At 49.3% G+C, this 21,355-nt stretch overlaps 1 protein-coding gene across 3 annotated transcripts in view; it reads right to left on the bottom strand.

Moving 5' to 3' along the window:
• Nucleotides 1–21,355, bottom strand: part of CFDP1 (craniofacial development protein 1) — a 255,468-nt gene that overhangs the window by 14,549 nt on the left and 219,564 nt on the right. For 2 of the 3 annotated variants that reach the window (XR_009455228.1, XR_009455227.1), the window contains exons 7-8: nucleotides 8,997–9,091; nucleotides 2,332–2,458 (exon numbers count right to left, since the gene is read on the bottom strand). Coding sequence is in view for 1 of the 3 variants with exons in the window: in XM_059713733.1 (XP_059569716.1) it covers nucleotides 9,013–9,091 (79 nt within the window). In the remaining 2 variants the exon portion in view is untranslated. Of the gene's footprint in view, nucleotides 1–2,331; nucleotides 2,459–8,741; nucleotides 9,092–21,355 lie in introns of those variants that run through there. The other variant, XM_059713733.1, reaches the window with a different exon arrangement.

Here is a 21,355-nt window from a genome sequence, read left to right on the forward strand (position 1 = left end):
CCAAGTCAAAGAGCTTTGAGCATGCTGCAGAGTGCCTCTTAGAGATCTGACTTGTGGCTAGCTGGTCGATAGACTGATCACCTATCGATCCTTCTTCCCGTCACCGAATGCAGTCCCAGACGTACCCTTTTCCCGCCAGCTTGCGTTACGGACGGATTTATTGGCATTGGCCTCGCCAGCTGGAGCAACTCACATTGTTGTCCAGACGACCAAACCGTTTCCGTTGCAGCCACCCGTGACGTAAGTAAAGTTTTTTGCAACCATTAAGCCTTGTCAGCCTCTCCATTCACCAGCCCGCCCTGACGAACGAGCAGTTTCTAAATCACCTCGAGTCAGCTCAGCCTGGCCGAGACATGGTGACAAGGATGGGATTAAAGGGCACGGTGATGGAGAAGAACTTAATTGGGTGCTGCCCCTGGTGCACCGGGAACCGCCACGTAGAGAACGCTAACGATCTATGGGCGCATATCGCTTACCACCAGGCGGTAAAAGGGGAGGAAAGAAGTATTGATGGTTACTTCTCCGTAAAAAGAGAAGAAGCCGTGGTGAAAGAATGGAGAACAAAGCTATCCCTAGGGGAGTTCGGATGCATAATGGGGAGTGACCGGGTTTACTATCGGCCCCCGGAGGAAACATCAACCATATTCGCCCAATGCACCTGATACTTAAAGGAGGGGGGGAACCCACCCCCGCGGACTGGTTCAACTGTCCAGATTTGGTGCCTGAGTCGCGGGGTCATGAGCTCCTCGTTCAGCTACGGGAGGATTTGGAAACTAAGGGCCGTCACAAGCCGAAGTGGGGTCTAATTAAATGGAAGAAGGGAAAAATGATAAATGTGCTGTTCCGTGCAGTAACGGGCCTACTGAGGGAATACGCGAATCTGGAGGCTCAGATGTATACTGCGGGTAGAGTCGCTGGAGCAGACAGCAAAGGGCTCCGGAGCAGCGTTTGTTAACAGAGCCAGCCGCATATGCTGGGAACCCAGAAAGGAGGGGCGGAGTTTTGGAAGACCCAGCGGGGATCCCCCTGGTGACTCCACCTCCTGAGGTGAGGTCATTCCCTGCAACCACGCCTCTTTACCACGGGGAGGGGGCAATGGGAGGAGGGATATACCCAACGCTCCCAGATACAGAATTTAACCCTCTCTCTGCCGCAGCTTACCCGATAGCTGTGACAAAGCATGTCGAGGATGAAGAAGGTACCACGCGTACCACTGTTATCTCTCGCGCACGCACCAGACCAGAGATTCAAGAGCTTTGCAAAGAATCTAAAATAAGGCCGGAAGAAACTTTGGCCATGTGGTTAGGAAGACTAATAGTGGAATTTGGATCCGACACTCTGGACAAGGAAGAAGCGAGTGCCCTGACATGACAAGCAGCGTGGAGCGGAGGGTGCGCTACTGATTTGAATGTGGTCATGGACAGTGCCCACTGGCCCATCCCACTCCCGGCGCTTGTGGTAGGACAGGTAACCCACAAATTTCACACCTGGCACGAGGGTTGCCCGAAGAAGGCTACTGCAGAACAACTTCTCCTGGCTATAGTTGGAGTGTCGTATCTCTCATGGAGCCCAAGAACAAATCCTATGGGACTAACAGCAGTCCAGCGTAAGGAGAGATGGGCTCATCGTCACCTATAGGACCCTGGGGCAATTCCAACGCCCTTGGAAGCTATAGATGCCTGTGTGGAGGTATACGGAGGAGCGAATGCTGTTACACTCCAACTCTTCTTGAACCCGATGGCAGGTCAACCAGTGGGAAATCTTTTAGGCCATCTCCCACGATTGCAGGCACTTATGAAGCAAGGTGAGGAAGCTTCTAATGACACAAGGGATCGACCTTCAGCGTACCTGGCTGCAACATTGAGGCCTAGGCGTCAAGGGTATACCCCTCGGCGAGAGCCATGGGGGTCACCTCCAAGGACCCCAAAAGAAAGGACCTCAAAGGAAAGAACTCTGAAAGAAAGAACTATGTTCGGATTTCTTCTCACTCACTCCGGACTGACAAAGGCTCAATTGAGACTTTTGGGAGACAAGGCCCAGGCCAGTATGGCTGAAGCATTGGGATTTAATTTTGAGGATCCATCAAAAAACGAGTAATGGCCGGCGGCTCTGCCGGCGGCCTTCCCCAACTCAGACCTGATCCTACTGATTCTCGACCATATGCTGAACTCACTGTTTACAACCCTACCGATCCGGATGACCAACAACAGGTATTCTTTCTTCTTGATACTGGAACTCAGACCAATGTGATTACCTCAATGATACCTCATCAAAAGACCACCAAGATGATCAAGGTACAAGGGCTTAATGGTTGCAAAAAACTTTACTTACGTCGTGGCTGGCTGTGACGGAAATGGTTCGGTCGTCTGGACAACAATGTGAGTTGCTCCAGCTGGCGAGGCCAATGCCAGTAAATCCGTCTGCAACTCAAGCCGGCGGGAAAAGGGTACGTCTGGGACTGCATTCGGCGACGGGAAGAAGGATCGATAGGTGATCAGTCTATCGACCAGCTAGCCGCAAGTCAGATCTCTAAGAGGCACTCTGCAGCGTGCTCAAAGCTCTTCAACTTGGGCGGAAGTCGCGCTAGTTTTTAAACGGCCAGCAAGCCAATTACCGGCTGCCACGTGTGAATAATTTAGCACTAGCCAATTGCGGGGCACGAATTTGCATCCGAATGGCGGGAACTCTTTGCACCGTGCATTTCTGTGCTGCAAAGAGAAAATGCATCCTGCAAAGACAGCTACAAAGTGGCGGGAACTCTCTCCTGCACTCGGGTTCTTTATGCAGCAAAAACCCTCGCTGTGCAAGAGGCTCTCATGTGACAAGAAAATTCCATAGTGCTGAGGCACCAAACTCACTGGGTCGTGACAACAGACACCCTCCAGCCCACTTTTTATGAGTGGTTGAACAATAGACCAGTAGTTATCAGCCTTTTTCATACTGGGTTCCCCTCTTCCATACCAGACCCTATGCAGCTGATATCCAATTGGGAATATGGGGTGACTATGTTGAGAACTGCTGAAATAATTAAAGCTCAGTAGTACCTGGTTGATACCTCCTCCTCCCTTCTGAAATCAGTCAATGCACTAAACACTAATCCTCTCCCTCCTGCTATCAGACCTGCACTGACACACTGTGAAGAATAATTTGTGACCCAAGACCTTGATAGTAGATGTCTGTTTTAAGTGGGTTGTTTATCTAAGGATTTGCTCTTTACAAAAAAGTCCTTATTCCATCAAGAGAGATCTTCCAGCTGAACAAACAAACCATGAATGAACATCAATTACTCTGCCTTCCAAATTGCTGAATATTTCATTTCACACCTTTCTTAGAGCATTATTAACGTGTAAATCAGGAATTCTCTTCCCACAGGTCATTGGTACAAAGCCTAAATGGATTGTGTGATAGTCTCAGCCCTTGGATTTGCAGCACAGTAGAGAAATACAGTGAGAATCAGTAATACGGATAAGAGTAGAGATCAGAAGATAGAGAGACCAGCCACATTCACACTTCAGCCAGCCCCATTCAGCGCACTGATCAATCTCACAAGAGTACAGATCCCTCCAGTGTGCTTGGCATGGTCAGAGACACAGACTTTACCTACCCCCACAGCTTACCAGAGGGCTGAAGGGTAAAAAAGAACATTCAGATTTGTCCACCTTAACATACGTTTGTCTTTAAACTTTGAGGCAATCAACTGATAATGTAAAGGCCTCTCTCTTCATTTTCCCCTTGAGTCATTGTTATCTAGCTGGGTTTCTTACTGGTATCAGAACAGAGAAGTGATTTACTGAGGATCTACCATGACCTCACAGATCGCTGCAGAGAAGTGTTATAGTGTTTCAGTGACAGTGTGGCATTAGGTGCACAGGCATTTTATGAGCATTAGACTGGACAGGGCTGGTAGTATGAGGGCACTAGATGAGTGGGGATGCTGAAGTTGGGTGGAGGCACCTTTGTGTGTGCCTCAGTTTCTCTACTTGCTGCAACCTGCTTTGTCTATTTTAAATCTGAACACCTTGGAACAAGGACTGTTTGTCATTATGTCTGTGTACTGTGGCAAGTACTAAAGACCCTGATGTCAGAACCTATTGGAATAAATAATATGATCACTTTAAGACTGTTAAGACAGGGAGTGTATTGTAAGTCTTTGTGGGTTAGGAAGTTCAAAGGGTTAATTCCCAGAAAGGTCATTATCTCTGCCACACTACAGATAAGAGCAGAAGCAGAGGTTAAATTATAAAATAATGATGATGATATCCAGCACTTTGCACCTGTAGATCTATCTCTGGCAAACTCATTTTAACCCATTGTCCATTGAGGTCAGATTAATTGGCTTTCAATTGCCTGCATTAACCTTTTCCCCATTTTCAGGGGGGTGAGGAAGACATTGCATTTGTTTTCTCATCATAGAGAACCAAGCATGATTTGGCAAGTCTGTTGAAAATCCTTGCTCCTGGATTTGCAGCATAATGTGCCAGTTCTTTCAGAAACTGCTGACAGAAATGATCTGGTTGCCCTGGCCTGAATGCATTCAGCTCTTTGAGTTTTGTTTCCACCTCAACTGGGGCAATTTCAACCACTATCCCTTCATTTCCATTATTTACCCTGCCTTTACCTCCCTGTTATCCTCATGGAAAAATGAGGCAAAATATCCATTTTGGGTGTCATTCTACTTCCCTTTGGTCATCACAGTGGCAATGTTTTAGTTATCTAAGTAGTATATTTTGGCACTTCCTTGCAGATAGGGTATCCTCCTGCTTTTAGCAGGCAGTTGGACTACATGACCTTCAGAGGTCCCTTCCAAACCTAATTTTCTATGATTTTTATAGTGATCCTGTTTCCTGGCAATGTATTAAGTGGGCATGCACAGTAGGTTACATACTAGCTATGCATGTAGACAGCTACATGTGTGTGCCCCTGGTGGACACATACTCAGGTCTGAGGCTCAGAGATGCAGATGGCATGAAGTTATAGCTAGTAGGTGATAGATGGACATGAAAATGGGTCCCTATCCCCTCCATACAGCAATTTTAGCCACGTTAGCTGAAAAGGTTAAGGCATTAACCTGGGAAATCAGCATCCCTGTATCAGATATGGTTTGAACCTGCATTTCTTAGACTTTCACACACGCACCACAGCACAGGTCAGGCATTCTCTGGGCGCTTCCTTGGCACTCCTTTAAAAACTGGCTCTCTGGGCAGCCAAGAGTGGGAGCTATGTGAAGGCATGAGAAAGAGCACGTTATAGCATGTTTAGCTTAATGAGATGGCTGCTGGAGGAGGGGGAAGGCTGGATTCTAGCATGGAGTCTTGCTTACGGAGAGGCAGAAATCTTCTAATACACTGTCTTTAATCCATTTTATTCAATGGCTATTAAATGCAAGGGGCAGTGATTCAACTTCAAAAGGAGGGCTGAAGAGGGTTCTGTATCTTACCCAATTTTTGGCCTGGTGGTTTGAGCATGATGCTAGGAAGTGAGAGAAATGCCTGTAGTCATTACACACTCAGGAAACAGAATCCCTACCTGTGTATGAGTGCCAAAAATGCCACTTACAACAACTGAAAATCAACCAGTTAGATGAGCGAAGGGGACTAGGCTGCCAGTTGTTAGCTTTTGCTCCATGCCTAGTCTGTAATCTCTGTTGCATCCTCACTGCATAACAGCTCCACTTGGTTTTACTTTGTTCTTTTATTTACATGACTGGAGACACTCTTCCTATTTGTTTTAATATCCTCAGCTTGCTTTTGGCAGTTCTTACTCTATCCCTTCATTTCTTGACCTCTAAGATGTAGCCTTTGCGGACAATAATTTTTTTTCATTCATTTTAAATTTGCTGCCTATTCCTTTATGAGGTGGTTCTTCATCTTGAGGTGTGGAGCACTTTCCTTCAAGTTTCCCCATCTCTCATGGAGTACAGGTTCCTTATATTTTTAGCACCTTTGACTTAAACAATTTCCTCCATGTTCACATCCCCGAACTCCTCAGTCCAGTTGTCTTCCCTCACCAGTTCCCTTAGTTTATCAAAATTTTCCAGTTTCAAATCAGAACCACTAGTCACCGACCTACTTTTATTTATCCTTCCTTTTAATTTGATGCTGTGCTTGTGCTCAGAGATTGCTGCAGTGACAAAGATCCCAAAGGAACAGAGCAGGCTGATGATAAGAGCTTCTGGTGGCATGCCTGTTCAGCTGCTAGTAGTACCCCAACCTCGCTTGTAGAGGTGTCTCTTCAGCCACAGTATTGGAGACAGCGACAAGCACTTCTGCAGCAGTAGCCTGGGAGATGTCACTTTGGGTCTGCTCCCTTCATTGGCAGATGCCATCTCCCAGCACTCTCAGCACCTCTAACCTCTCCTCCTAAGCCAGTGCCTCTGGCTGGTTGATCTTGGTGCTTTTGACTGCTGTCCCTGAGGTCTGTCAGTATCTTCTAGGTAATTCAGTGCTGAGAGATGAACACAATATGAAATGCCAAAGCCACAGTGATCAGGCTCCATGATCTGATGCCTTTAGATACGTAGCCCAGTTTTGTAGGGTCAGCCTCCTACATAGCTATACCCCACGACAAACTCGTGTCTAATATGTTTTGCAATCTTGCCCTGACATTGTGTGGCAGAGCACAGGGTGTCTCTGCCACTTTAAGGGCCTGGAGCTGGCAGCCTCCAGGTGCCTGATTAGGGCAGCCATTTTGAGGCTTAGGCTGCTTATATAAACAAGGCAGTTTGGCTGCAGGAGGTCAGGTATTAACATTGCCTGGCTGAAGGGCTGTTGTGAATGAACCGGAGGTAAGGGGGAGCTGTAAGGGGATGGCAGGAGGGTCCTGGTCCTGAAACTGCACCCTGCTGGGAGTGGGTGGTCTGGTGGGGCTCTCAGTGGTGTGGGAGCCCCCAGGAAATGCCAGGCCAGTTACCACCCTGGTGGAAGGTGGGTTGGGGTGCCTTAACCCCTAGCTCCTGCCACTGGGTGGGTTACCCCATGTGTTGTTGGAAGGGCCTGGGGGGCTAGTGTTGTGAGGGGCTCAGAGGGTGGACCCTGAGAGAGAGAGAGAGAGAGAGAGAGAGAGGGGCTAGAGACCCAGCCTGAATGAGAGAGTACCCTTGACTGGCCCATGCTGGGGCCAGGACCAGAGAGGGTCAAAAGGGCCAGAGGCCCACTGTGAGGGATGCCCAGGAGCCAGGGGCCTGGGGTCCTGACTGGCCTGGAGGTGGGCCAGGGCTAGTAGCCAAAAGTCCTGAGGGAGGACCATGCCCGGGAGGGGAAAATAGCTTTGGGAGGGCTAGTAGCCCAGATGAAGGCGGAGAGGCTGCCTGATAGCAGGGATCATAGAGAGGAATCCAGTAGGATGATTCTGGAGCCCAGTGTGGGGTGGGTGACTATGTGAACATAGGAACAACCTGGAGGAAAGGGGGAGCTGCAAGGGGTTGGTAAGGAGGCTCCTGGTCCTGGGCATGACCTGGAACTGCACCCTGCCGGGAGTGGGTGGTCTGGTGGGGCTCCCAGTGGTGCAGGAGCCCCCAGGAAATGCCAGGCCAGTTATCACCCCGGTGAGAAGTGGGTCAGGGTGCCTTAACCCCTAGCTCCCACCACCACCGGGTGGGTTACCCATGTGTTTGTTGGGGGGCCCAGATGGGCCAGTGTTGTGAGGGGCCCAGAGAGGGCGGACCCCGAGAGTGGGAGTGATGTGGGCATGGTGCTGCGGTTGCCCCTGAGAGGACGGGGAGTAGTGGCAGGGTGAGGCCCAGTGACAGAGTGAGCGGCTAGAGAGACCCAGCCCGAAGGGTCGAGTACCCTTGACTGGCCCAAGCTGGGGCCAGGACTACGGTAGTCGAAAGGGCCAGGGGCCCACCGTGAGGGACGCCCAAGAGCTGGGGGCCTGGGGTCCCGACTGGCCTTGAGGTGGGCCAGGGCCAGGTAGCCGAAGGTTCTGGGGGAACCACACCTGAGGGGAAGATGGCTTCGGGGGGCTAAGTAGCCCGGATGACGGCGGAGTGGCCGCCTGATCGGAAGGATCATAGTGGGGTCCTGTTAGGATGATTCTGGGGCCCACTATGGGGTCGGTGATTATAGTAACACCACGATGCCATCTGCGAGGCTTGGGCTGCGGTATTAGGGGAGCCGCAGAGCGCCCCTGGCATCGGGGCATTACAATGGGCAGCCTCCCACTTAATTGACATCGATATGTGAATCAATTATCATCAAAGGCATGGCGGGTGAGATAAGCGGGCGGTTGCCCAGAGACAGGTGGGCGGGCCACGAAGAGCTCGGCCCTGTGTAGGCCTCCTGGCACGGTGACAGGCAGGCAGGCCACAGAGTTCGGCCCCAGGAGGCCCCCTGTCACACATTCTCTTTCAGCATCGCTGCTCTCCTCTGTGCAGTGCCTTTCTCCCTAGACCTGAAGCTGGCATGTATTTTATCTTTCCCTACCACCTGTTCTAATTACCTGAAGTCTCTTTTTGCTACTTTCCTGTCCTTGCCAGAGTCAGCAGATTCCCTCAACTTGGAGGAAAAAAATAAGCACAGTCCAAGAGTATCCTAGGATTAAATGGGTGAAGGAAGGGGGGAGAAAGCAGGAGGAGCTCTTTGAGGGATCTGGGAATGGTGATATTGATATCCGAGGCCTTTCAGTATCTGAGATGTTAATTGTTGCTATTGGTGGAGAAGAGTGATCCAACCCCAAAGCAAATTTTGCAGTTGGCTTTAGGTGCCAGCCAATCCAATGCGTTTGTCAAGTAAGCTAAGGCGTATCTTGCCAAGTACTTATTGTACAAGGTAAATACATTCCAAGGAAGTCTGTACTTCTCACTCAAGCATGGAATATTTATATGTATAACAAGCTCAATGTGGCCTCATCTTCCTGATGCAACTTTAATACACAAGCTAGAAACATGGTTACATTCATTCTTGAAGGCACCAATAAATCATATAAGCAAAATGTCTTACTCAGGGTCTTCTGAGCCACATCAGTCACAGCTGTAAAGGGAGACAAAGCAGTCTTACCATAGACAAAGGTGCCTCATGCATATTGGGGGAGCAGCTGCATCACAATTACCCCTCTCAGGCCTGGCATGCTCCAGTGGTGAGGTCTGGCATTGCTGTGTGACCAAAGAGAAGTTCATTAATCTTTCTTTTCCCTTCAACCCCTATATCTAATTAAGCCAGGGACATTTTAGGGCAGGATCTGTGTGTCTGGTATTGCCTAGCAATGAAGTCTGATCTCAGTCAGGGCCGCTAGGCACTACGGTAATACACAGAACAACGCCAAGAGATAACGTAGGTATTCATCCTGGTGAAGTAGATATACTGAGCTCCATGCAGCTGGCCCTCAGGAACAGTCTACAACTCCTTCCTCCATGGCTGGGCAGGTCTGCAGGGCCCACAGTGCTAGAGCCTGTTTTAGTCACTGATGCAGCAGGCTGGGCTGTGAACACTTGAGGGAGCACATGTGATAGGTAGGAAGGGCTATTTCATGCAGACTCTTCCTGTGGTAAAGTCCCCAAATGAGTCTCTCTATAGCCAGCTTCTCTCTGGTGCCAGCGCTCACCCACTCCCCTAGAGACAGATGAGTGAATGGAGTCCAAGCTGCTCAGACTCTGTCATTAGCCATTTCTTTATTGCATCCCTCCCCAGGAGTAAGGCCCTCAAAAGCAGTACTCTGGTTTGCTGCAGGTCAGCTCCCCAGGAGCCGACTGCTAGGAGCACGTGAGAGCAAGGGCTGGACTCCTATTGGCCTCGTGATGTATGACTAACTGCTATTAATGTTTCATGTTTTCCACCTGTATTGCCACCCTCTTGAACTGTCCCCCCGCTGTTGCCATTGGGTGCTAACAAAAAAAGATCAAAGCAGAGGGCACTGTCCTGGCACTGCCACCCACCACTTGCAGTTTGACTAATGAGCCAGGTGCTGGGCCAGGGCAGGAAGCAGGCTCACTGCTAAGTGCAGGTGGACAGCAGATCACAGCAGGAGGGCAGTTTGCTGACAAGGCAGCAATGTTCACTTCCCTGCCTTCTCTTTCAAGACAGCCACTGCCCTTCTGGAAGGAGCATTTGTATTTCCAGAGTTCAGTACCACCACTCCTTGCTCAATGAGGCACAGAGCTTTTGTGTGCACTAAGCCAGCTCTGAGGAGCTCCCAGAGGAGGCACAGGGTGGTAAATGAACCTGCATCCTTGGCCCACTGTTCAGAACAATGATGTCAGATGAATCCAGCTCACCAGTGCTTACCACTCACTTGCTAGACTTAGCAAAGGGAGGGGGTCTAAGCCAGTGGCTCTCAGCTGGGGTGTTGCAGCACCTTGGGGTGCCATGAGACCCTGCCAGAGGTGCCACAACACTGGCACTGCTGCTGCTGTCACCAGGAGGTATGTCAAACCAAAGGCTGAAGCCCGAAGGACAAAGCTGCAGGGCCTGCTACTATCTTCCCAGGAAGGCTTATCCTCAGCAATTTCCCAGGGATCAGAGCCACAGGATTTCTATTGACTGAAGCTCCCTGGGTTGTAGACAGACAGTTGCTCTGACCTGCAGCAATGTCCTGTCTCGTTCTCAGGACTTTGTCTAATGCTGCTGTTCTTGTCCCGGCAGAGACGCACAACACTCCCTCCTGCATGTGGGGTCTAACAGGTGAAAGGCTCCATGATGCTGACAAGGCAGGGGAAGTGAGAGTTGTGGGCAGATCTGCTGAAGTGCTCAGCACCCAGCAGCCCCTGAGGTCACACTGCTACACAGACTTAAGAAGCAGCCCAGCACACTGAGCTGTCTTGAGAAGGCAGCCTCCAACTTGGATTAGGAGCTGTGCCTTTCTCATTGAGATGGCCCAGAGGAAACCAGGGGAGCTTGAAGGACCATGAGGGCAACACCTCTCTTCCGTGAATTGCGGGGGTGGGGTGGTGTTCAGGACTTGCCTTAGCAGTCAGCAACAGATTCTGTCTAGCATCCCAGAGCATAGAAGAGTCCATGCTAGGGGCTGGCTTTGCTTAGTTCTTGGTCTTCACAGCTGACCTACAATTTGGGACTGATTTGCTCAGTGTTCATCCTCTGGTGCTACAGCACACGAATAAATGCTGCCATGCTGCATTACCCTTTCCTCCTCCATCACTCCCCTCCCCTCCTCTCCTTTCCCCTTGCGCTAGGCTCCCTCTGAAAGGGAGGTCTCTTTCTCATCCCATTATCCCTCAGGGGGCTGACAGTGATGGCAAACAAGGCTAATGGACTGGACTTCAGAGGCTCTCTGCTCCGACAGGGGCCCCTTTGTCTCTAAAGAGACTCAATCACTGCTGTAATTCTTCAAGACTTTTAAAGATGCCACTTCTTTAGCTGGGGCCATTCATTCTCCCACTGCAGCTTCTGTTAAAGAAATGACCCTGTGCTGGTTTGGTCCCTAAGTAGATTGATCAATGGAGCACAAGCATACTTCTGTTTCTTGGCTCACGGCCACTGCCACTGCTCCCAGTGCCTCCTTTCATGTCTGTGCCTTATCCCCTCTCACAGAGAAGATGTTTGTGTCTGTAACAGGCACAGTGTTTTGCACTATGAGCCACTGGGGGATTAAAGACCTGGATGGCTTGCAAGCATCCACTTCAACTGTTCAATGGAAACTCAGAAACAGACAAATGTCATCCCTTACACAGGCCCCTTAAGCCACCATCATTGGTAGCAGGGCTCTTAGGACAGTGCTGGGCCTGAACTCTCTGCCAGAACCAGTCCCTGTATTAATTGGCACTGTGTACATTCCTGTAGTAGATGCAGGATAGGCAACTGCTCCTTGGCAGGGATCCCTAAACCCATTAAGAATTATTGGCAACACTTAACACAAATCAAAATGTGGCAAATGCTCTGGAATTCATTCCAAGAGCAGTAATCACAGCCAAGGGTCAGGGACAGTGGGGGGAATTCCATGAAAGCCCCATTTTGGTTCATTAAAACACACATTTGATGCAAATAATGACTTTATTATGCTGCTGACTTCTCAGGATACAAGATCCCCGCCCATGCAAGTTGCGGTTTATTGCACTGGAGAATTTCTTACATGTTCAAAACCAAAGGACATGTAAACCATCTATGGGTATAGCCCCTATCCCCAGAGACAGGAATATTGTGGGAGTCAAAAGTAGCCCGTGAAACCAAGCAACTAAAACCAAACTTGACTGGAAGCTAACAAGAGTAGGAGATAGAATTAAGCCTGTAATATATAATGCATAATGGCCAGATTTTTTTTTTTTAATACTTTACACTCATTGCTGCCTTGTATTGGCAAATTTTGCAGCTCTGGGCAAAAGAACTAACACCTGCCTCTGTAGAGATGAGGGAGTGGAGGCATGGCAAGATGAAGTGACTTCACTGAGGTCATGTAGGAAGTCAGTGGCAGAGAAGTAAGCAAAGCTCAGGGACTCTATTGTTCTGCACATTAGGGACTTAATTTCTAAGTGTTCAGAATCCAGAGCTGGGGCCAGATTTTGAACAGAGTTCAGTTCACAGCCAAGCAGAGAATAAGGGACCAGTGTGCAAAAGCACTCAGCTTCCTTGGCTCTCTGCGGGCGCAGCAGAATCTGAAATCTCCTGCTGGTTGCTTATGATGACCCTTCATGGGCTGATAGGAGTCCATAGGCACTTCTGTGCCTTCTTTTGTTCATGGGCACTTGTATGGTACCAAATTCCTTCCAAATTCAAAATCCTACTAGAGACAGAACATTAAATGTCACTCCAAGGTGGTGTTGTAATTTTTTATGATAATCAAGTCTGTGGTCAAAAGAAGTCTGAATCAGTTCAAGAAAAAATGACTAATGGAGCTATCAAATGTGTGTGGGGGGGGGGCAGTTAGCTTCAGGCCATGTGGGTGACACTGCTCCAATCAGAAGTGGGAAGATGTAAAAGATTGGGACATGGCAGCTCTTGCTTTGATTGCCACCTCTGCCATCATCTCCTGGTGTGACCTTGGGCAAGTCTCTCTGTGCCTCAGCCCCTCATCTGCAAATGGGGATGAAAATCATGCTGCTTTTTTCTGGAGGCAGGGTCTGTCTCTCTCTATGTGATACACAGCACCTGTCACCTTGCCCCTCATGCTGGCTGAGGCCTCTCAGCATGGCTGTAATAATGTAATCATCACTCCCAGATTCACCTTTTTACATTGTCATGAATCATTCGCCACTTAAGAGAGCTGTCATTAGCATTTTGTGATCACTTTGAAGAGAAGGGACAGACCTCAAATCCTGCTTCTCCAAAAATCATAGAGCATTTTCACTAGACCTAATGAGGCATCTCCATTAGCTATTAGCAGTATGAGGCCTATGACACACAGCTGAGGAGTGCTGTGTGTGCCTAGTAGAGGCCCATGGTTATACAACTTTGGCAGGACACTTTTTACCTTTGCGAGTAAAAAGTGAGAGCAAGTGAATCTTCTATCGCTCCCCTATTGCACCTGTACAGACCTGACCTGACCTGAGAGAAGAAGCACTGACTGCCTTGGTGGTTGGTGACACTTGCCAAGCACAACAGCAGCATCATTAGGGGTGGGGGGCTATTATGGCACATAGGGGGTGTTAGCTCCATAACTCTTATTGATGTCAATAGTGGCCAGGCAGCTAAAACCACCATTCAACATTTTGAAGTTGTAGCCATTAGGTAGGACTCAGTACACACCTGCTGAACACACTGCACAGCAGACTGCACAGGGATATGGTGTCCTTGGGCTTCCAGTTGGGGTATCAACCTGCTGAAGCTGCCCTCTTTGTCCTATATAATTGCTTAAATACAGTACAAGGCCATAACCCCCCGTCCCCCATGTTGCCCCCTAACCCCCACAAAGCCAGCATTCAGAGAGCAATCTCTCAAGTCCTGGAACACCAATAGGATTATCCAGGACTGAGCTCCTAGCAATGAACAGACAAAATAAATCCTACAAGGCAGTGTGGGGCTTATTAGGCTTCAGTATACTGGAAATAATTAGGGCATTTCTTCTGGCTTGTAGCATCATGGGACTCAACAGGAACACAACAAGGTTTTATCCCAGTAGGTTTCCATGGCATTAGATAGGTTTTTATCTCATAAGGCTAAGTGAAAAAGGAAAAAAAAACCCAGAACCCAGAAGGTTTTCATGAGATTAAAATCAGGTCTAGCCCTTTAAGGTTTAATAGGATTCAGGCTGGTAAGACTGAGCCACTAGCAAATTTGTGCAAGGAAAGGGCACCAGTGGGGTTTTTTTAAGTGGTATTTTGCCTGTTTTTTCCATGTGTTTGCAGCCTGCAGAAGAGACAGAAAACTGAGATCAGTTTTGCCTCTTTCTGACAGCTGCCTCCCATGGTCTTATGGTATTTTCTGAAGAAAAGGTAAGGGATCATAAGCCCCCTGCCACAGCAGAAAAACTGAAGTTCTAACATCCAAGGCTGGGCATGAGCTACAAGGGAGCTGAACAATAGCTGCTCTCACATCCACAGCCATCGCACTCGAGCACTTGTTCCAATGCTCACTACTGGAATGTGAAGATTGTCTGAAAAATGTGCTTGCCATATTGCCAATGGTGAGTGGAAAGATTCCCCTGGAGAGGGAGTGAGCACAGGCCCTGAATCCGTGAGATGATGCTTTCATTACACATAAAGGGTACTTTGACTTCTTAAGCCCATGAGCTAATCCAGTGCTGTCTGCCTCAGGGGCTGACAGACAGGTTCAGGGTCTCTGTTGCTGCTCAGATCCTTGCCAAAAAAGCTGCATAATACAATTAACAAGGCTCAGGTCAGGTTCACTGCTGTTTTTCCAGAAGACTCTGAGCAATGGCAACCTTGTCAAAACCAGTGTTAATATTCTGTTCCTGCTGATGAAGGAGGCTGTTAGCGGCAGCTGTGACAGGTCAAGGAGGGTGCGAGGGATCACATACATAGAAAAGGCTCACAGAGGGAGCAGGCTGGACTGCTCACAGCACCCAGAAGGTTCTGGCTCAGAGAAAAATGAAACAAAGCTTCTTCTCCTCTCTGTCTGCAAGTACAAGGGTGGCCTTCAAGCTGGTAGAACCAGTGCTAGTCAGAGGCTGATGCTAACAGTGCAGAACAGAGTCTACTACTCAGTAACATGAAGGCCCAGATGGGATTTGAGGACTTCATTGCTGGGGAAAAGAGGGTCATTCTCCTCATATCTACTATTGGGCTAGGAACTTTAGTCCTCTCTCTAGTACTGCCAGGTCTTGTGGGATAAACCCATCTAAGTCTTTTGCTGGGCTGAATGGTGCATGCTGTGATAAGTTACACAGTCATGGCAGTAAGGACTGTCATTTCAGCAATGGACACCAAGCCATCAAAAAATTCGCAGTTACTAGACTGTTGAATGTGGAGCCTGCCCACACTTTTCCTGAGCTGGAAAAAGGTGTTCTAGAGACAAAGTTGTCATCTGAAACCCACCACCTGTGTCTGAACCTGCTGGATGGATTGCAGTTAGACTAAATGTGAAGACCCTGGGGTAGCCAGTTCCATATAGATGTACAAGTACCGTTTCCCCCTTCAACTGCAGTGGTAATCCTCCTACCCTGATTTACTGGGGGAGCAAGGCAGTGACCTGTAGAACATGGGTGCTCAGGAGGCCACACTTGATTTTTTTGGATCCCTTTCACATGTGTCCAACAATGAAAAATGTTCCCTTTTCCATCTGTATCGGGCACATACCTCAGAGGCTCAGCATGCTGCATCTCAGTAGGCTCTTCTGGGATGAAAAATCTCACAAGCCCAGTTTCCTAAGCAGAGGGCACTGAAGAGTAAAAACTAGGCTGTTCAAATTACCCCCAAGCGTACTTCTGACAGCTGTCAACGATTCTTTAACAAACACTTTTGTGTTGACATGATTGACTGGCCAGCATGTCCCTCTGAACACATTAATCTTCCCTGGACATTTGCCTGACACCATGCAAAGACTTAGCTTTCCCTTCAGTTAGTTTGCTTTGTCTGAGGATACCAAGTTTCAGATACTGGTACAGGGATGCCCTTAAACCTGCTACTGCTTGAAAATGCTGTCTTTTAGGATTGGCTTTCCATTTAATTACAACCTGGCAAAACTCCCCAGCTGCACTGTAAAGTGAGCTAGAGAGATCACCAGTTTAGCAATTCATTTCTGTAAAGTTGTGTGTGGTGGGCTTGCCTATCTTCGCCCAGTCCCTCAGGCTTAAAGAATTGCCAAAGCGATTGGTGGGGCAAGCCCACCAATCAGAGACCAGCAGGGAAGGGGCCTTGGGAGGAGTCTGCCCCACCCCTATATCAGGGCGAGGCAAGGAGAGGACCTAATTGAAGACTGTGCTCCACCTCCCCCGCCCAATTGGCCAGTCTTCAATCTTGGGGCAGAGCCCCAAAAGGGTATATAAGGAGCTGCATACACAACATGCAAGAGAGACAACAAGGGATGGAGAAGGAAGAAGCTGGGGCTGAGGAAGAGTGGGGGAATAGCTACTCAGTGGGCACTTCCAGTTGCTCCGCAGAGCCTGAAGACTCTGCCATCAGACAGGAGCGGCAGGTGGCCGCGTCCCCAACCCCTTGCCATGAGAGAGTGCGGCGAGCCAGTGCAGGCATCGCTATGCAGAGGGTCCAAGAGGGACCAGGGCCCTGGGAGCCGCTCAAGGCAGCTCAGGTCTCCAACCCCAGCACAGGTGCAGATGCTGCTGCAAAGTAAGTCATTGTCAGGCTGAGGACCCTTGGAGGGGGCAGGGGGCAGCTCAGGCCCTATTCCCCACTGCTGGGTGTGAGGGCCTGTGGGCAGCACAGGCTCTATAGCACAGTGGACCTGTACTGGAGCCCCAGCCCTGGGGTGGCATACATGAGGTGGCCCAGGCCCGCAACCTGCTGAGAAGGCCAAGCCATTTGGGTGTGTGTGTGTTCCACGGCCCACGCAGGAACTGAGACGGAGAACCTGCTGCAGGAGCCACTTGCCTAGCTGGGAATGAAGCACTGGAGACCCTTGGGGGACCCCTACTTGCCAGGAAGTGTGAGTTTTCAGGCAAGGGGTTTCCCACTGGAGAGGGACACAGTGGATAGCCCCATCAGAGGGAGTTTAGGCTAGAGAGAGAGAAAAAATACTTGGGATTACCATGCCTTATATTTTGGATTGTTTATTAACTATTTACTGTTTCTTATATTTAGGAGTGTTTATTAATTGCTAGCTGCATCTTATATTTCATAGATTTCATAGACAGGGCTGGAAGGGACCCCAGAGGGTCGTCGAGTCCAGCCCCCTGCCCCAGGAGCAGAAAGTCAGCTAGGGTCAAAGGATCCCAGCAAGATAAGTGTTCAAACATTTCTTAAAAGAATCCAAAGTAGGTGCTTGCACCACTTCTTGAAGGAGTCTATTCCTGGCCTTGGGGGCTTGGACAGTAAAGAAGTTTTTTATTACATCCAGCCTAAAATGGTCTAGGAGGATGACCATCGGACCTTGTCATCCCTTAAGGTACTCTGGTGAACAGGCATTCCCCCAGATCCTGATGTACACCCCTTATATACTTATTCATAGATTCATAGATGCTAGGGTCGGAAGAGACCTCAATAGATCATTGAGTCCGACCCCCTGCATAGGCAGGGAAGAGTGCTGGGTTTCGATGACCCCAGCTAGATGCCTATCTAACCTCCTCTTGAAGACCCCCAGGGTAGGGGAGAGCACCACCTCCCTTGGGAGCCCGTTCCAGACCTTGGCCACTCTAACTATGAAGAAGTTCTTCCTAATGTCTAGTCTAAATCTGCTCTCTGCTAGCTTGTGGCCATTATTTCTTGTAACCCCCGGGGGTGCCTTGGTGAGTAAAGCCTCACCAATTCCCTTCTGTGCCCCCATGATGAACATATAGGCAGCCACAAGGTCGCCTCTCAACCTTCTCTTGCGGAGGCTGAAGAGGTCCAGGTGCCCAAGTCTCTCCTCATAGGGCTTGGCCTGCAAGCCCTTAACCATACTAGTGGCCCTTCTCTGGACCCTCTCCAGGTTATCCACATCCCGCTTCAAGTGCAGAGCCCAAAATTGCACGCAGTACTCCAACTGCGGTCTGACCAGCGCCCGATAGAGGGGAAGTATCACCTCCTTGGTTCTGTTCGTCATGCATCTGCTGATGCACGATAAAGTGACATTAGCTTTTCTGATGACTTCGTCACACTGCCGACTCATGTTCATCTTGGAGTCCACTGGGACTCCAAGATCCCTTTTGGCTTCCGTTGCTCCAAGCAGGTCATTTCCTAGGCAGTAGGTATGCTGGACATTTTTCCTCCCTAGGTGCAGCACTTTGCATTTCTCCTTGTTGAACTGCATTCTGTTGTTTTCTGCCCATTTGTCCAGCCTGTCCAGGTCTGCTTGTAGTTGTTCCCTGCCCTCCGGCATGTCCACTTCTCCCCACAGTTTTGTGTCATCTGCAAACTTGGACAGAGTACACTTCACTCCCTCATCCAAGTCGCTGATGAAGACATTGAAGAGTATCGGTCCAAGGACCGAGCCCTGCGGGACCCCACTGCCCACACCCTTCCAGGTCGATACCGACCCATCCACTACGACTCTCTGGGTACGACCCTCTAGCCAATTCGCCACCCACCGGACTGTGTAGTCATCCAAGTCACAGCCTCTTAACTTGTTCACCAGTATGGGGTGGGATATTGTATCAAAGGCCTTCCTGAAGTCTAAGTAAACGATGTCAACCCCTACTCCTGCGTCCAGGTGTTTGTAACCTGGTCATAAAAAGAGACTAGATTAGTCAGGCACAATCTACCTGCTACAAACCTGTGCTTGTTTCCCCTCAGCATAAGTTGTCCAGCCGGGCTCTTGCAAATGTGAGCCTTGATAATTTTTTCAAAGACTTTGCCTAGGATGGAGGTGAGACTGACTGGCCTATAGTTGCCTGGGTCCTCCTTCCTCCCCTTCTTGAAAATAGGGACCACACTGGCCCTTTTCCAGTCCTCCGGGACCTGGCCTGTGCACCATGAGTGTTCAAATATTCCCACCAGTGGCTGTGCAATGATGTCAGCCAGTGCCTTCGGTACCCTCGGATGGAGCTCATCCGGGCCTGCTGACTTAAACACATCCAGTTCCTCCAGGTGCCTCTGCGCCATCTCAGGGTCTACGCTTGGTAGTCTGGTGCCCTGCTGATACCTCTCTACAATCCCAGTGAGAGACTTGTCGTGCCCCTCACTTAGGAACACTGAGGCAAAGAACTCATTGAGGAGTTCAGCCTTGTCCCCCCTGTCCATCACCCATTGCTTCTGCCCATTTAGTAGAGGTCCTATTCCACCCTGGGCCTTCCTTTTACTCCCTATATATCTAAAAAACAATTTTTTGTTATCCTTAACTTGGGATGCCATCCTCAGCTCCATGGTAGCTTTGGCCTGTCTAACTGCCTCCCTACAAGCGCGAGCAGAGGAGGTATACTCCTCTTTAGTAATCTCTCCCCGTTTCCACTTTTTATATGCCCCCCCTTTTAGCCCATAGACTGCTCTGGATTTCTCTGGTTAGCCAAGGAAGCCTCTTGGCCCCTTTCCCCCTTTTTCTCCCCATCGGGATCGTCTCCCTCTGTGCCCGAAGGATAATTTCCTAAAGGCACAGCCACCCTTCCTGGGCTCCCATCTCTTTAAAACTCTTACTCTGCAGTGTGTCCTTGACTAAACACCTGAGTTCATTGAAATCAGCTTTCTTAAAGTCTAGCACTTTCACCCTACTAGTTACCTTACCCACTCAACGTCTTATGGTGAATTCTGTTATTTGGTGATCACTGTCCCCCAGATGACCACCAATCTGTAGGCCTCCTACCATGTCATCTCCCGTTGCCAATACCAGGTCCAGTAAGGCATTCCCCCTAGTGGGACCATAGGGACCATTCCCCCCTAGTGGGACTTATAGGCTGCCACCAGGTCACCCCTGAGCCTGCGCTTTTCCAGGCTGAAGAGTCCCATAGCTCTCAGCCTCTCATCAAAAGGCCTGTTCTCTTGCCCTCTGATCATGTGTGTGGCTCTCCTCTGGACTCTCTCAAACTTCTCCACATCTTTCTTGAATTGTGGAGCCCAGAACTGGATGCAGTACTCCAGCTGCAGCCTCACTGAGGCCAAGTACAGCAGGAGAATGACATCCTGAGATTTGCTTGAGAAGCATCTATGCATGCAAGCCAGAGTTTTGTTTGCTGTACCAGCTGCGACATCGTGTAGGTGGCTCATGTTCATCTTGTGGTTAATCATGACCCCAAGTCCCTTTCAGCCACGGTGCTAGCAAGCATAGCACTGCCAAGCCTATAAGCGTGATGTGAGTTTTTTTCCCTGAGGTGGAGTACCTTGCATTTATCCATATTGAATGTCATCGGGTTTTTATCCGCCCACTTTCTAACCTTATCAAGGTCAGCCTGGGTCACTAGCCTATCCTTGAGTGTGGATACTCTACCCCAAAGTTTGGTGTCATCGGTGACTTGGCCAGTCTGCTTCTAACACCAATGTCCACATCGTTAATAAAGATGTTAAGGTGTACAGGTCCAAGGATGGAGCCTTGGGGGACACCACTGGTCACAGAGCACCATGATGATTCAGTTCCATTGACTGCTGCACTCTGGGTCCAACCTCGGAGCCAATTCCCCACCCATTGGACTGTGGTGTAGCCAAGGGCACAGTTGACCAATTTTTCCATGAGGAGATCATGGGACACCAGATCAAAGTCATTATTAAAGTCCAAATATATGATGTCTATCTCTTCTCCCTTGTTTAGGTGATATGCCACCTGGTCATAAAAGGAAATGAGATTGGTCAGTCAAGACCTACCTGCAACAAACCCATGCTGGCTATCCCTCAGGATGTTGCCATCAGCCAGTTTGTCAAGAATGGTCTCTTTGATAATTTTTTCCAAAATGTTTCTAGGGATTGAGGTCAAGCTAATTGGCCTGTAGTTCCCTGGATCTACTTTCCTCCCTTTCTTGAAAATAGGCACTATACTGGCCTTCTTCCAGTCTTTGGGTACTTCACCTGAGTGCCATGAGTTCTCAAATATCCTTGCCAGTGGCTGGTCTATGATGCCTGCCAGCTCCTTAAGTACTCTGGGGTGCAAACTGTCAGGACCAGCTGACTTGAAGGTGTCCAGCCTCTCAACATGTTCCTTTACAAGGTCTACACCAATGTTGGGTATAAACTCACCCTCACCCTGGCCATCCCGCATCATGTTAGGCAGAGTGGTCCCTCTGAGCTGGTGAAAAACTGATGCAAAGTACCCATTAAGTAGGTTGGCTTTTTCCTGGGTGTCGGTTGTCAGTTGTCCCATTTGGTTTAGCAGGGGTCCAATGTTACCTTTGCTTTTCTTCCAACTCCCCACATATCAGAAAAAGAACTTTTTATTGTCCTTGATACATGTAGTCAGTTGGAGTTCAGTTGCACCCTTGGCTTTCCTGGTTCGCTCTC

This window comes from Alligator mississippiensis, chromosome 10, assembly GCF_030867095.1.
Source record: "Alligator mississippiensis isolate rAllMis1 chromosome 10, rAllMis1, whole genome shotgun sequence".
NCBI classification, from domain to species: Eukaryota; Metazoa; Chordata; order Crocodylia; family Alligatoridae; genus Alligator; species Alligator mississippiensis.